Here is a 17450-nt window from a genome sequence, read left to right on the forward strand (position 1 = left end):
CCTTCAGTTAGCACCAGAGTCATCCCAAATATTCCCGTCTCTCCCAATGAACAAAAAATGCCGCTAAATCATGAATATAGGTCACATAATTCTTAAAAATTACTAGACATTATGAACAACACAGAATTTCAGTCAAACTGCTCCTCTAAACCACTTTAGACTAATCACATCTAAGATTACCTAGTCATGCTCAACAAATAGAACACTTAACTCATTTATGCATACCAAATTTTCGTCAAAGAAACCAAACTGACCAATTATTACATATGCTCACTTACTTGTCATTCTCCACTAATATATATCAAAACATTCTTAAAAATTAATAGGACTTTATAAGCTTGTAACATTAGGCTTAGGTAAGGGTTGATGAGAAGAAAATTTTTAAACCAAAAAAATACCATAAGCACATGACCAATCTACTCTCGACTTCAATCCTGAAATATGCAACCCAATAATCCCTTGTTTTATTCTTTATTTTAGAGATATATATATATATATATCTTTCGTTTTTGAATAATAGTAACTACACTCCCCCAAATTCATTTCTTTTTTATATTCAAATTGGGAGGGTAGTTCTTGAATTAAATATATATGTTTTATATATATATACTCTCTCCATTTCCTAATTTTTTTTCATATGCTTATAATATATTAGGGATGGATATATTAACAAGGTTTTCATTTACACTTAGATAATAGTAAAGAATAAAAAGGTCTTAATTTTTGGCTCAAAAGGGGTAATGAAAGGATAAACAAATTCAAGGTTGGCTAGAAAGGCTCAAGTGATTCAATTGGTGGCGAAAATAATTTTTCTAAGCAAGCACAATATATTATTTCGCTTCAAACAACAAGTAAGAAAGTTCTAGAATTTATAAATTTCCACCAAAATAGTCCACAAACCCATTCAATATGCATAAACAACTCAAGTGCAATATTTCAAGATCATGAAAAGGTATTCAAAGATGTTGACTAACTAAGGTAAAATAAAAAATGAGTCCAATCAAGCATAGAAGTGTTTATGAATTCATTTTCTTCGAATTATACAACCTAAGATTCATTTTCTCTTTGTCGGCAATCATTGTCAAAATAGATTCACGTTATATTCAAGACGTACAAACACAAAACATAACACAGAACAAATTAAACTAATACGACTAAATTGTACAAAATTTAAGTCTCTTCCCCCAAAGTGAAACTAAACATTGTCCCCAATGTTACAATAAAAGTGAAAGAAAAAAAGAGAAACATACCTTGCTATGAATGTTAAAACAGAGGCAGATCTTGGAATGGATGCCATGGTGGTGGGTACGAAAAATAGTGCTTGTCTGCTTCTTGGTTAAACCACTGGTAAACCAACTCATTTTGATGGTCGGCTTGGGTTCGATGATAATCATGAAGTTCATCCAAGTAGTTATGGGTGTGTTGGTTTTTCCGGATAATGCAATCCAACCTTGCCATGTGTGGATCTGGTGGCACCTCAATTGCTAGAAATTGGGGGTAAGCTTCTCTCCTCCACTCCTCTACTTGCCTTGGCTCTTGTAGTTGAGCCTTGGCTTGTGGAACATTTGCTTGCTCATGGTTTGGGTCGTCCTTGCCTGCGTCTCGAGCCCCACTAGGTCTTCTCACAGGGGACAACAATGAGGGTGGCTGAAAGTTACGTAAAGTGGCTCTAGATATGGATTCATTACTTTCCTATATATATCACTAGGGTAGATGAGTACTTCCCACACATTACATAAATTAGTGATCATCGAACCATGCTCCAGGCCTGCAGTGGTGGTGAGTTTACACAAATCCTTAATACTAGTGTGGATCGCCTGACCAATATCTATTGTAAGACCTTTCATAATTGCATAAACTAGAAGACATCAATCGGGATTGACCCCAAAAAGATGTGTATTAGGCATTAATCGAGCACTCACAAATAGATTCCAAGCCTTAGCCATTTGGTTCATCTGATACCGCCTTAAATGCTTTGGTTCACCCTCATTAAAAACAAACTGTGCTCCGGGAATGCCTAAAGTCTTAGCTACATCATCCCAATCCAACTCACTCTAGTAGGCAAACTGATAATATTCATCATCTTCGGTTTTCAACATTGGTAACCTGTAAAGTCGGCCGACGTTATCAATGTCGCATTCTACCTACACCCCTCAAACAAACAGTTTCCTATCCACTTGGCTCGGGAAGTTGGCATAAAATTCATATACCAATGAGCAATTTGCCTTCGTCATATTCCTATCCACAAAAATTTTCCAATTTCTTCATTGAATTTCAAGTGAAATGAGGTCATAGGGATATTAAGGGTATGGGTATCCTGGTACTCCATTCGTCTCTCTTAAACTACCTACCTTATGCACAACCTCTTATAATGCTCAAAATCATCCTTGCTAATAAATTTGGCCAGGTCATATTCCTGTGGTGGCAGAGGTGGTGGTGCTTATGGTGGTGGGGCGCTAGATGAAGAGGGTCCTGAGGCTTTTTTCGATGAGGCATCTCTAGTTTGGTTCATCTGTGGCCCCATGAAAATTAATTTTTCACTCTTGTTTTTTTTTTAAGCAAAATATAGCTGCACCTCCCCTTAAATTTCTTACTTGCCCCAAATAAAAATCACCCCAAAAATAGACAAGTCACAATACAAACTTAATGAGCACAATATATCCCAGCAATTTGTTCAAAAATTCTAATGAATTCTCTATTCTACAAATCACAAAATGAATTCAATCCCAAAAATTGAAGAACATACAAAATTAGAGACTTATTTTCCTTTGATGTTGTTGATATTGTGCCACAATCTTTAAATACTCCCCTTTTCTACAGTTCCACATATGAGGTTGTCTAAGGTTTTAATTGGAAGAATTAAGGGAATGGAAGATGAATCTTTGAAGGGTTGGGTTTGGATTGACATTACAGTTGTTTTAGGTTGGATGACAATTGTAGAGTGGGAGAAAATTTGAAAAAATTAGTTTTGAAGGAGAAATTTTTTGGAGTTTGGGATAATTTTTGGGTTGTATTTTAGGAAAATGGTGTTTATACTCATTTTTCGCTTCGTGATGTAGGTGCGCCGTGACTTAGCTGTAGCAAGTCGTGACCTGCCTCCTTTATTTTTTTATTTTACAAGGTGCAAGCACCGCAACTCAGCTTTAGCAAGTTGAGTTCCACCTCTTTCATCCCAAAAGTCGATTTCTCTCTAGTTTCCAAGCGCCCCAACTTGTAAGGGCAAGTCGCAGCCATCCTCTACACCTTCAGACTCCCTTGCTTTCTGAATTTTCACGACTTATAAGGGCAAGTCGCGGCTCTATTTCATAAAGAAACTCCAAAATTTTCCTTCGATTTTTGTAACTCCCAGGAGTCATGACTTAGCTTAAGAAAGTCGCGATTTGGCCCCAAAAGTGATTTTTTCTGCCATTTCTCATCTTTTAACGATTTGCACGGTTCCTAAATAAAACCTACACTAAAACTTAATAAAAATGAATCTTTACAAATCCAAAACAAAATGTTCAACAGAAAAATTAAAACAAAAGCAAAAATAAATTATAGGAAGCCTCCTACAGCGCTGTCGTAATCATAATTAATCGGGCGTTGCCTTCCCACTTAAATGGGGGCTAAGTATCACCACAGACTTGACTTTATCCATCTGACCATCTATGAAATGCTTCAATCGTTCACCTTAAAATTTCTAGTCTTTCCACTGTATACTTGTACTACACCATATGGGAACACTGTGACCACTGTGAATGGTCCCGACCACCTTGACTTCAGCTTGCCCGGAAAGAACTTCAGCCGTGAATTAAATAACAACACCTTGTCTCCTAGTTGAAAGCCCTTGCGAAGAATTTTTTTTTCATGAAAGGCCTTTGCCTTCTCCTTATATATTTTCACATTCTCATATGCACCATTGCGAAATTCATCTAACTCATTTAATTCCATGAGTCTATTATGTTCAGCCATAAACAAATCAACATTTACTTCTTCATAAGCCAGTATGCCCGATGCTCTAATTCCATGGGCAGATGACATACCTTCTCAAATACCAACCTATAGGGAGACATCCCTATTGGAGACAGCGCTACAATAAGAGCGCTATAGCGCTGGTGCCCAGATTTCTGAACGTGTTGCCTCTGACTTTAGCGCTACAGCGCCAAGAATACAGCGCTATAGCGCTGATGATGCGATTTTCAGATTTTATACGACTTTTTGAAGGGTGTTTTGATCTTTTCACTTGGGAACACTTGAGGGCTATTTAAGAGACATCATTCTGCGGTTTTGGGAGGATTTGGAAGTTTATTAAACCCTAGATTAAAAAAAGTTGTTGTAATTAGTTTTCTTTTTCATCTAAATTCTTTAGGTTAATTTTATGAATAATTATTTGTAGTTTATTTTCATCATGGCATTTATGAACTAATTTCTTTTATCTAGGAATTAATGTAGTCACTGGGATTTCTATTTAATTTTATTATGATTTTCTATTGATCTTTCTTTTCTATCTAATCTATATGATGTGTGTTTAATGCTAGTAAATACTTGATCACTATTTGCTTGATTTAATGGTTTTGATTCAATATTTGATAGATGAGAATTGAATATGCTATCATCATATAGACATAAGGTGCATATTGGACGAAAGTACCTTTATGACTTGTGTAGCAATTAGGTTTTCATGTTTAATGCTTTTTATATGTTTAAGTTTATCACAGAAGTGTAGAAAACTTGCATATAGATTGAGATCTTATGTCTTGCAAAAGAATAGGAATCGAATAAATTAACTTGCTATTAGAATAGAAACAAGAGATTTAGATTTGATTTTTAAAATTAATAGAATGAACAATTGATGAAATTAATTCCGAGGTTGTTTTTATTATTGATTTTTAAGTGGTAATTTATTGTTTTGGTTCTAATTCTTTAATTTTGGTTCATAGTTAATTGTTCATTTAAATTTTTATTAACCAAATAGAATTCAAAAATCAATTAGTGGTACTTGGGAGACAGTCTCTGTGGGACGATATCCGTTCTTACGGAATTTATTACTTGACACAACTACGTATACTTGCGTAGCTTTAAAAATTTCGCAACAATTTTTTGGCGCTGTTGCCGGGGACTTATATTCTATTATCACAGTTATTGTTATTTGTTCTAATTTGGTTATTTTATATTAATTCATTTCGGTTAACATTTATTTGTATCAAGGTTTTATTGTGTTGTAGGACTGATTGGTATATGCGAAGCAATAAACAAAAGGAGATTATACCAATCGATATGGAAATTGAAAGAACGTGCAGGAAGAACCAGAAAACAAAGAGGAAATTGGACTTTACCATGGTTGACAACTTGGGAAATGGTGCCAACAATGTGCAAGGAGCTGCATAAATTCTAAGGGAGCAAGGAGCAAGAGCATTAAGAGATTATGTGCTCCTTGCTGTCACAGGAGTGCATTCTTGCATTAGACCGCCGACTGTTACTGCCAATAACTTTGAGATTAAGCTAGCGATGATACAAATGGTCCAGACTTCTGTCTAGTTTGGTGGTCTCCCCAATGAGGATCCTAACTTGCATATAGTGAACTTCCTTAAGCTATGTACGATGTTCAAGTTTAATGGAGTAAGTGATGCGCGATAAGATTGAGATTGTGCCCTTTCTCACTAAGGGACAAGGCAAAAAGTTGGCTTATTTCTCTGCAGGCCAACTCAATTAATACATGGGAAGTGTTAACTCAGAAGTTTCTCTCCAAGTTCTTTCCTCCTGCAAAAGCTGCCAAGTTGAGGAGAGAAATCTACAACTTTTATCAGAATGAGGGAGAGTCATTGTACGATGCTTGGGAACGATTCAAAGACTTGCTCAGGAAATGCCCTCATCACGGTATTGAGAAGTGGATGTTAGTCCACAAATTTTATAACGGGTTGTGCGGTACTACTCGCACTATAATTGATGCAGCAGCAGGTGGTGCTTTCATGAGTAAAGGGGCTGATGAGGCATATGAATTGTTAGAGGAGATGGCTATGAACAACTATCAGTGGCCTACCAAACGAAACACCTCGCAGAGAAAAGTAGCTGGGGTACATGAACTAGATGCTATCACTGCTTTAACTGCTCAGGTTGCTTCATTAATAAAGCAGTTGCAACAAAACAAGATCTCAGCTCAAGCCCAGGCTATACAGATGCAATCAGGGTGTGAATTATGTGGAGGGCCTCATTTGTATGAACAATGTACAGCGAACAACATGTATGGTAATATGCCAGTTGATCAGGCTCAGGTACAGGCAGTTGGTAATTTTCAGAGGCCATATCAAAACCCGTTCTCCAACTCTTACAATCCTGGGTGGAGCAATCACCCAAATTTCTCATGGAGAAACAATCAGGGTCAACAATCACAGTTTCAAGGCCAATACCAGCAGAATATGTCACAACAGCCAATGAATCAAGCCTCATCGTCACACCAGCCCAGGTCACAGATTCAACCAAAAAATCCCAATGAATTGCAAGCAGCTTTGTTGACTCTTACAAATACCCAGACTCAATTAATGGCTGAGACCAGATCCTCTATTCGAAACCTTGAGACACAAGTGGGTCAGTTGGCCAACATGCTTAATAACAGACCGCAAGGGAATTTGCCTAGTAATACCATGGTAAATCCTAAAGAGAACTATCAAGCAATTTCGTTGAGGAATGGTAAACAAGTGGAGCAGCCCAGTGTACAAAAGTCAGTGGTTCAGAATGAAGAGTTGGGTGAGAAATCAGATACAAATGTGAAAGGGGTTACTGAAGATCACCAGGGTTCAAACAAGTGTCCTCCCTTTGTTGATGACCAGCCAGTTCGAGTTCCATATTCTCAGACGCTTAGAAAAACTACACTGGATGAACAGTTTTCTAAGTTTTTAGAGGTATTCAAAAAGTTGCATATCAATATTCCTTTTGCTGAGGCATTAGAGCAGATGCCTAGCTATGTGAAATTTATGAAAGAGATTCTGTCCAAGAAAAGGAAGATGGAAGATTATGAGACGGTGGCGCTCACTGAAGAGTGCAGTGCGATATTGCAGAGGAAGTTGCCCCAAAAGTTAAGAGATCTGGGGAGCTTTACTATACCGTGTACAATCGGGAAGTTTGCATGTAAGCATGCTTTGTGTGATTTGGGGGCGAGTATAAATCTGATGCCTTTGTCTGTATTCAGAAGACTTGGTTTGGGAGAGGCTAGTCCTACAATAGTTACATTACAGCTTGTAGATCGTTCAGTTAAACACCCCAGAAGAATAATAGAGGATGTCCTTGTTAAAGTGGACAAATTCATTTTTCCGGCAGATTTCATAGTATTGGATATGGAAGAAGATGAAAATGTCCCAATCATTCTGGGAAGACCATGTTTAGCTATTGGACAGGCTTTAATTGATGTTCAGAAAGGTGAGCTGACACTTCGAGTTCAGAGCGAAGAAGTGGTATTCAATGTGTTTAAGGCCTTAAAGTTTGCAAATGTAAATGACAGCTGTTTCAAAGTTGACATGGTAGAGAAAGTAGTGGCAGAAATTAATCTCATGGAGGATTCACTTCAGAAGAGTTTGACAATTGAGGATATGGATGCTGAGTTAGACAGTGAAGTCCAAGAGTGTGTACAGTGGATGAATTCTAAAGGGCCAATTTATAATTGAAAATATGAGGACTTGGGCCAAGGACCTGAAAGACCATTACCATCAGTTCAGAAACCTCCAGAGTTGGAATTGAAATCATTGCCTGCACATCTTCGATATGCTTTTCTGGGTGAGAAGGAGACTTTACCAGTCATTGTGTCTTCTTCTATTTCTAATGAGGAGATGGAAAAATTGTTACGGGTGTTGAGAACCCATAAGTTGGCAATTGGATGGACGTTGGCAGATATTCAGGGAGTAAGTCCATCCACAGTTATGCACAAGATCTTGATGGAAGATGACAGTAAGCCCTCCATTGAAGCACAACGTTGATTAAATCCAGCCATGAAAGAGGTGGTAAGGAAGGAGATCTTGAAGTGGTTAGATGCTGGGGTGATCTATCCTATTTCAGATAGTAGTTGGGTAAATCCAGTTCAGGTAGTCCCTAAGAAAGGAGGGATTACAGTGGTGAAGAATGACAATAATGAACTTATCCCAACGCGTACCATAACTGGTTGGAGGATTTGTGTAGATTATCGTAAACTGAACAAAGCAACCAGAAAAGATCACTTTCCACTACCTTTCATTGATCAGATGTTAGATAGATTGGATGGACACCAATATTACTGCTTTCTGGATGGCTATTCAGGGTACCATCAAATAGCCATTGCTCCTGAGGATCAAGAAAAGATGACTTTCACCTGTCCATATGGTACATTTGCATTTCGTCATATGTCGTTTGGTCTGTGCAATGCCCCAGCCACTTTTCAAAGGTGTATGATGGCTATTTTCTCTGATATGGTGGAACGAAGCATTGAGATCTTTATGGATGATTTCTCTGTTATGGGGTCTTCTTTTGATGATTGTCTAAGGAATTTGGAGGCGGTGCTGAGAAGATGTGAAGAGGCGAATTTAGTCTTGAATTGGGAAAACTGCCATTTCATGATAAATGAAGGCATAGTACTTGGGCACAAGGTGTCTAAGAATGGTATTGAGGTTGATAGGGCTAAGATTGCTACTATTGAGAACTTGCCACCTCCAGTTTCAGTGAAAGGGGTGAGAAGTTTCCTTGGTCATGCAAGGTTCTACAGAAGATTTATAAAGGACTTCTCCAAGATTTCTAAGCCACTTTCGGCATTGTTGATGAATGGGGTGCCATTTGAGTTCGATGAAAAGTGTCTTGAAGCTTTCAAGATGCTAAAGCAGAAATTGGTGTCAGCACCTATAGTCATTTCACCAGATTGGGAGCTGCCATTTGAGTTAATGTTTGATGCAAGTGATTTTGCAGTAGGTGCAGTTCTGGGGCAGCGAGTAAACAAAGTATTTCAGACTATTTATTATGCTAGCAGAACACTAAATGGTGCTCAGTTGAATTATGCCACTACTGAGAAAGAACTTCTCGCCATTGTATATGCATTCGATAAATTCCGGCCTTATTTGATGGGGAACAAAGTTATTTTGTATACGGATCACTCAGCAATCAGGCATCTTATTGCTAAGAAAGATGCTAAACCTAGACTTATTCGTTGGGTACTTCTTCTACAAGAGTTCGATATGGAGGTTCGGGATAAGAAGGGTACAAAGAATTTGGTAGCGGATCATTTATCAAGACTAGAGTTGGGGAATGAATCTGAACTTGCTATTGGGGAAATTAATGAGAGTTTCCCAGATGAACAATTATTTACAGTGGAAGATGAGTTGGTGCCATGGTTTGCAGACTATGTGAACTATCTGGCAGCCAATGTTGGGCCACCAGAATTTACTGGACAAAGATTGAAAAAGTTTTATCATGATGTGAAGCATTACTACTGGGATGATCCTTTCTTATTCAAACAGTGTCCGGATTTGATTATCAGAAGATGCATCCTAGAAAGAGAAATGAAGGACATTTTGTTTCATTGCCATGCATCACCTACCGGCGGTCATTTTGGGGGAACAAGGACTGCTGCAAAGGTCCTGGAATGTGGATTCTATTGGCCTACTCTATATAAAGATAGCTACGACTTTGTGAAATGCTGTGATCGTTGTCAAAGGGTAGGTAATATCTCAAGACGTCATGAAATGCCTCTCACTAATATATTAGAGGTTGAATTATTTGACGTTTGGGGTATTGATTTTATGGGACCCTACCCACCGTCGTTTGGTAATTTGTATATTTTGTTGGCGGTGGATTATGTAAGTAAGTGGATTGAAGCAGTAGCTACTGCAACTAATGATGCTAAGGTGGTAGTCATGTTTCTGAAGAAGAACATTTTCTCTCGTTTTGGCACACCTCGAGCGATTATAAGTGATGAAGGGACTCATTTTGCCAATAAGATCTTTGATTCTTTACTGGAGAAGTATGGTATTAAACACAAGATGGCATTGGGATATCATCCGCAGTCAAATGGGCAAGTGGAAGTGTCAAATCGTGAGATTAAGTTGATTTTAGAGAAGACGGTGCAAGTTAATAGAAAGGATTGGTCGATTAAGCTCGATGATGCATTATGGGCTTATCGTACAGCTTTTAAAATGCCAATTGGTATGTCTCCCTACCGTCTTGTATATGGTAAAGCTTGTCATTTTCCATTTGAACTGGAGCATAGGGCACAGTGGGCATTAAAAAAGTTGAATTTCAATCCAGTTGCTTCGAAAGCATTAAGGCTAGCTCAACTGAATGAGTTAGATGAATTGCGTCATGATTCCTATGAGAATGCAAGGATCTACAAAGAGAAGACAAAGAAATGGAATGACAATAATATTATCAATCGGACTTTTCAAGTGGGTGATAAGGTGCTGTTATTTAATTCTCGTCTCAAGTTATTTCCGGGAAAATTAAAGTCTCGATGGTCGGGGCCATTCACTGTTACAAAGGTTTTTCTATACGGGGCTTTGGAGATTCAAGAAGGTGATTCTTCGCCGTTTAAGGTTAATGGGCAGCGGGTGAAGCATTATTTTGGAGGAGAGCTTGAGAAGAAGGTTAATATCACACTGGTGGATTAATAAAAGAAAAGAAGCGTCCGGCTAAAAGACATTAAAGACAGCGCTTTGAGGAGGCATTTCTCAGTTTTATTTTTATTTTTGTATTTGTTTGGTTTGGAACAATGTTTAGGAAATTTGTTTTAGTTGTTATTTTTATTTCAATGTATTGTATGAACCGTGAAAATCGTGAAAAAATGCAAGAATTTTTAAGAAAAAGGTTGGAAATATGGTGATTGGAGGTGCAATTGCGCTACAGCGCTGTATTAGTAGCACTATGGCACTCATCTTAGAGAATAAAAATATTTGTGGAGGTTATTAGTGCTATAGCGCTGTTATCTGAGCAATACAGCGCTGGTTCCAGAGGAAAAAAAACCCTGAACGGTTAATAGCGCTATAGCGCTACATCGCTCTGTCCAGTTTTTTTTTTTAAAACAGAGGGGTTTCGATTTTTCCCCTCATTCCATCTACATTTTTTCCCCATTTCCGTGTTCTCTCCCCCATCTCCTTCATAGCCCCCATAGATTTTCCCTTTGAGCCTATTCCCCAGAAATTTCACCACACATTCTCCCTTTCTGATTCATTTCTTCTTTTATTTCTCTCCTTTCTTTACTTTCTTTCTTATCAAACCCATTCCAATTTTTCCAATCATTGTTGAAACCCTAGAAATTCAATGTTTTAATTTCTTGATGAAGATGGAAATTTTCAAGGGGCTGTTCTAATTCAAGCATAAAGGAGTCCATTGCAGGGTTTAGTAAGTGGTTCCTTTCCCTATTATTCTTAGATTTTTTGTTGTATTTGGGATTGGATTGCTTTGATTGATTGTTGAGGGTGGATTGAATTTATGGTTTGGATTTGGGATATTTAGTTCATTTGTTTGTAGGATTGCATATTTTGAGAGGTTGTAAAGAGGAAAAGGGTTCACTTAAAGGGGAGGTGCTGTAAAAATTGTTTCTTGTGGGTTGGTGAGAGTGTGGATAATGGGTCCTAAGAGTAGAGTTGGTAGAAATAAGGATACAGGGAAAGGACAAGCATCTGCTTCTCAACCAAGGGATGATAGTTCAGAGCACGAGTACGATGAAACTAAGTTTATCAATTTTAAGGCTCAAGAGCACTATGAGAAATTTGTTAGAAAACCTTTGATTCCTGAGCGTGAAGTGGAATATTAGTCTAATCCTTTTACTCATCAGATTTTTGAATTGGTTCGGGCTAATTTTATGGTTAGGAAGTTGGGAAATTTTGTGACTAAATTGGCACAGGCTAATGTATCATTGGTGTATGAGTTTTATGCGAATTTAAGAGATAAACACAATGATACAGTTTTTGTTCAAGGTAAGCGCGTGCCTTTTACTGCGGAAGCTATTAATAAGGTGTTCAAAGTCCCACACATAAAACAGGAGGAGGAGGAATATGCTAAGTTTTTGAATGGATCTATAGATTTTATTGCTGTGGCTGATAAATTATGCTTTGAAGGTGCCCCTTGGAATTTATCTGGTAGTTTACCTAAAAGTATAGCATCGTGCCAGCTAAATATTGAGGCGAGATTTTGGGTGTTTTTTGTGTGTGCGCGATTTATGCCGGTTAGTCATGTGTCTGATATGACTAAAGATCGAGTCTTATTAATGTATGCTTTGATGATGGGAATGAGTATTAATCCGGGTATATGGATTAAGGCCAACATTAATTTTATTGAAAAGGGCCATACCACTGGAGGTTTGGTTCATGGATCTGTCATCACGATGTTGTGCTGTAAGGCTGGTGTTTCAGAATTCGTTACTGATATTTATCAGTCGTTGCAACAACCGTTGTCCATCAATTTGATGAATGATTATCCTGAGCCTGCTCTGTATGTGCCACAGACTATGAAAAAGGGTAAGCGTCGTGTGGAAACTGATGTGGAGGAAGAAGCTGAGCTAGTGTTGTTGGGCGGTAGTAGTGATTCAAGTATGCAGCAAGTTAATGCTAAGTTGGATTATCTAATCCAACAAAATCAATATATGGTTCAACAACATCATATGATGAATCTGTATCTGGGCCATCGGTACGATTATGAGGTGAATCATGTGGCTCAGTTAAACAATCTCGTGAGTTGCTGGTCTTTAGATTAATCAGATCGAACTTATTTTGCTCCACCACCGCCCTATCCACCGTATTCTCCATTTTACTCTCCGCCTCCACCCCCGTCAATTGCTGGTTTTCCAGAGCCTCAGCCTCCGCAGTCTCAACCTTTTGAAGGACCTTCGTTCCAACCACCACCACCGCCATACTGACGTGGCAGGTCAGGTAAGTCTCTATTCTCATTCTTTATATACTTAACATTGGGGACAATGTTCGGTTTTAAGTTTGGGGGAGAGATTTATTTCTGGTCTTCTTAGATGCGTTTTTTTTTCGGTTTGATTGTTTGTTTTTAATTTTCATCAGTTGTTCGTTTGGAGTCATGTTTTAGAGTATAAATTAAGTTGACAACAATGGCCATTTCAATCTGATTGACTGTTTTGTACTATAATCCAAAGGAAAAATTGATGTGCTTCTAAAAACAAAAATCTGTGTGCTTGGTTAGATTACTTTTTTTTTCACTGTGATTTGTTGACATCAGAGATCTATTGTTCATACATTGCAAATGTTATACTTGAGTTATTTTATGCATGTCAAATTTGGATTGTGGATTGAAAAGTTTGAAAAATTCTAGAACCTGTTTGCTTACTATTTGAGATGAAATTTGAAACAGTGCACATTTAGGAAAATGATTTAGGCAATTTTTGGACTGGTTGTGCCTTTCAAGCTAACCCTATTAAATTTTATCCTTAGTCAACCCTTTTGAGCCTTATAACCATTTTCTTGATTAACACATTCTTTTGAGCTTAACTGTAAAATGAAATACCATTTACTCTTTTTGACCCATACCATGAGCATGACAATTATTATATGAGGGGAGTGAATGTGTAATGGGATGTTTGTATTATGTGTTATTCAGAGAATTACTTTTGATTGAGAAAGAAGAAAAGAAAAAAATTAACGATAGAAAAGGAAAAGAAAGTGAAAATTGATTATGCTCCCAAACAATTATTTATTGAAAAATCAAAGTTTGGGGGAGTTTAGTAAAATATATATATATATTCTCAATCATTACACAGAAAAAAAAAAAAGGGGTAACAAGGGATGAGTGGTGTGAAATTGTTGGGAAAGCTTGTTTAGTGGAATGCTTGTGGTATACTTAAGCCTAAAATTGTCTCTTTATCCACCTATACCTAAGCCTTCTATTACAACCCATATAAAGTCCTATTGATTCTTATTTGTGCATTTGTTTATATTAATGGAGAATAGTAAGTAATGCAGGCATATGGAATACTTGAGTTTGATGTGCGTAAAGTGGTTCAATTATTTTATATGCGAGTTATGAGTAAATGATCTTTGATGTTGAGACATTGCAGTGAATTGTGAAGTGGTCAAGACTAAAAATCTAGATTAAAGTTTAAATTGCATGATTGTTTTTCCTGAGAATTATATATGCATAACAGTCTTGAGTGTTTGAATTGGTTAGTTATGTAAACTTGGTTTGTTAAGTTTGAGTCTAGTTAGAGTATTTACTCGAGGGCGAGTAAAGGTTTAGTTTGGGGGAGTTTGATAAACGAGTTTTAGGCTCGTTTATGGTCTAAGTTTTTAGGGTATTTTTCGTTAGTTAGGATTATTTTATTTTGGAATTATGTTCGTTTGTTCATGTTTCAGGGTGATTAATGCTAAAGTGATACAAATAGTGAAAAGGAGTGAAAGTGGAACAAAATCGAGACGGATTTGTGCAATTTTTGGTACTGTTAGTAGCGCTACAACGCTACAAAGGGAGCGCCGTAGCGCTAGGAAGGATTTTTGAAGAAGTGATGCTTCTGACTTTAGCGCTACAGCGCCACAACAACAGCGCTACAGCGCTTGGAGGAAGTTTTTCAGGAGATCAGTTCTGGAAGTAGCGCTACAGCGCTACAATAAGAGCGCTACAGTGCTGGTGCCCAGATTTCTGAACGTGTTGCCTCTGACTTTAGCGCTACAGCGCCAAGAATACAACGCTATAGCGCTGATGATGCGATTTTCAGATTTTATACAACTTTTTGAAGGGTGTTTTGATCTTTTCACTTGGGAACACTTGAGGGCTATTTAAGAGACATCATTCTACGAGTTTGGGAGGATTTGGAAGTTTATAAAACCCTAGATAAAAAAAGCTATTGTAATTAGTTTTCTTTTTCATCTAAATTCTTTAGGTTAATTTTATGAATAATTATTTGCAGTTTATTTTCATCATGGCATTTATGAACAAATTTCTTTTATCTAGGAATTAATGTAGTCACTAGGATTTCTATTTAATTTTATTATGATTTTCTATTGATCTTTCTTTTCTGTCTAATCTATATGATGTGTGTTTAATGCTAGTAAATACTTGATCACTATTTGCTTGATTTAATAGTTTTGATTTAAAATTCGAAAGATGAGAATTGAATATGCTATCATCATATAGACATAGGGTGCATATTGGACGAAAGTACCTTTATGACTTGTGTAGCAATTAGGTTTTCATGTTTAATGCTTTTTATATGTTTAAGTTTATCACAGAAGTGTAGAAAACTTGCATATAGATTGAGATCTTATGTCTTGCAAAAGAATAGGAATCGAATAAATTAACTTGCTATTAGAATAGAAACAAGAGATTTAGATTTGATTATTAAAATTAATAGAATGAACAGTTGATGAAATTAATTCCTAGGTTGTTTTTATTATTGATTTTTAAGTGGTAATTTATTGTTTTGGTTTTAATTCTTTAATTTTGGTTCATAGTTAATTGTTCATTTAAATTTTGATTAACCAAATAGAATTCAAAAATCAATTAGTGGTACTTAGGAGATAGTCTCTGTGGGACGATATCCGTTCTTACGAAATTTATTATTTGACACGACTACATATACTTGTGTAGCTTTAAAAATTTCGCAACACCAACCTATAGGGAGACATCCCAATTGGAGTTTTAAATGTTGTCTGATAAGCTTAGAGTCAATCATCGAGCCTCTTTGACCAATCTTTCCTTGAAGTATTGACAGTCTTTTCGAGGATGCTCTTGATTTCTTGGTTTGATACTTCTGCTTGCCCATTATCTTGAGGATGGTAGGCCAAAGCAGTATGATGATGAACTCCATACCGAGCACAAAGAGCGGTGAAGCTCCTTTTACAAAAATGATTCCCTTCATCCCTAATAATTGCTCGGGGAGTTCGAAACTGGGTGAAAATGTGTTTGCGGAGAAAATTTAAAACTACCTTTCTGTCATTAGTAGGAGTTGCTACAGAATCTACCCATTTATACACATAGTCCACAACAAGCAAAATGTACCTATTGTTGAAGCATGATGGGAAAGGTCCCATGAAGTCGATTCCCCACACATTGAACTACTATATTTCTAGAACTCCAGTCATAGGCATTTGATCCCTTCTAAAAAAAATTCTGGTCCGTTGACAATGATCACATCTTTTTACAAATATATTTGTATCCTTGAACAACGTAGGCCAATAAAACTCCGACTACAATTCTTTCGTCGCTACTCTGGTTGCCCCACACCACACAGAAAAGTGTGACAGTGAGTTAAAATGGAGTACATATCTTCTTGTGGCACACATCTACGAATTACCTAGTCTGCATAGTGCCGATAAAGGATGGTCTCCTCACAATAATAATCTTTAACCTCCGGCTAAAACTTTTTTAATTATTGTCTTGACATGTCTGGAGGTGCAACCATGGCCACTATAAAGTTTACGTAATCCGTAGACCATGGTACCACTTCATTATCACTCACAGTAAATAGTTGTTCATCCAAAAAGTTCTCATCAATCTACACTTCTCTCTTACTGTGCCCTTCCTCAGTTTCTAATCTTGAAAAGTGATCCGCCACTAAGTTCTCATGTAACGACCCAAATTTACTATTAAGGCTAAGTGCCTGGATTACAGTTACTGGTGGGCATAATGGGACATACATATTGAATTAATTGGATAAAGGTGTGACTACGTGGCATACATGATTTATATGATAATATGGATTTAAATGCATGTTTATGTGTATTAAATATGCATGTGGGCCCATTCTTGATAGTAAGGGCATATCTGTAATTTTGGCATGTTAAAGGCATAAATGTGATTATATGTGTTAAATGGTTGAGACCACATTATTATGTGGATATATTTGCAAAACATGGCTCGAGGCGATCCTAATGAGCGAATTAGAGAAGTAGTCACAACAGGGTTTAATACCCAGCTCAGGGTGAGCCTACGGATATTTTGCGAACTTAGAGAATATTTTGGGATATACCAAGTAACGGGCAAGTATTTGGTGATTAATTGGACATGATGGGTTAATTGGGAATTGGTAGGATGACACGAGGAATTAGCGGGAATTGGGATAAATTATCGTTTTACCCCTTAGAAGAAATTAGAGGGTTGGGAAAGTTTAAAGAACAGTTAGGTTATTTTGGAGTTAGGGGATTAACTCAGTAGGAATTCTAGGAAGTACCCAGAACACTCTTGAACTCTCATCATACTGTCTCTCTCTCATCATACATGTTCTCTCACTCTCTAGAGCCTAAGGAAAGCTTGAAGCTTTGAAGCTTTGAAGGAGAAAAACTCAAGAATTTGGGCTGGGAAATCTGGAGAATTGAGGCTAGAAGTAAACAGAGAATAGCTGGGGGATTCAAGCCATGAACTGAGGTAAGGTTTCAAGTTCTAATTGTTGATTTCTGTTGTAATATAGTTGGAACTTAGATTTTGCATGAAAGTAGATTCCAAAACTGATTTTGGGTGTTTGACGAGTGTAAGGATTGGTTTATGGGTTGGTTATGATGTTAAGGCTATAA

At 37.2% G+C, this 17450-nt stretch overlaps 1 protein-coding gene and 1 non-coding gene across 2 annotated transcripts; one reads left to right on the forward strand and one right to left on the reverse strand.

The window, feature by feature from the left end:
* Nucleotides 1-5753: 5753 nt before the first annotated feature.
* Nucleotides 5754-5860, reverse strand: LOC133807812 (small nucleolar RNA R71). Its single transcript, XR_009879703.1, has one exon. It is a non-coding gene; the product is annotated as a small nucleolar RNA R71 (small nucleolar RNA).
* Nucleotides 5861-6620: 760 nt separating this feature from the next.
* LOC133806843 (uncharacterized) lies at nt 6621-7946 on the forward strand. Its single transcript, XM_062244929.1, has 2 exons — nt 6621-7598; nt 7647-7946. The coding sequence occupies exons 1-2, from the start codon at nt 6621-6623 to the stop codon at nt 7944-7946; spliced, it is 1278 nt and encodes a 425-aa protein (XP_062100913.1).
* Nucleotides 7947-17450: the final 9504 nt, after the last annotated feature.

Source organism: Humulus lupulus, chromosome X (assembly GCF_963169125.1).
Source record: "Humulus lupulus chromosome X, drHumLupu1.1, whole genome shotgun sequence".
NCBI classification, from domain to species: domain Eukaryota; kingdom Viridiplantae; phylum Streptophyta; class Magnoliopsida; order Rosales; family Cannabaceae; genus Humulus; species Humulus lupulus.

Bases quoted from the DNA above. Each gene is read 5' to 3' on its own strand.
- LOC133806843 (XM_062244929.1), top strand. From the start codon at position 6,621: ATGGTAAATCCTAAAGAGAACTATCAAGCAATTTCGTTGAGGAATGGT. The intron at 7,599-7,646 runs GTACAGTGGATG...TGAAAATATGAG, and splicing joins ACAGTGAAGTCCAAGAGTGT to GACTTGGGCCAAGGACCTGA.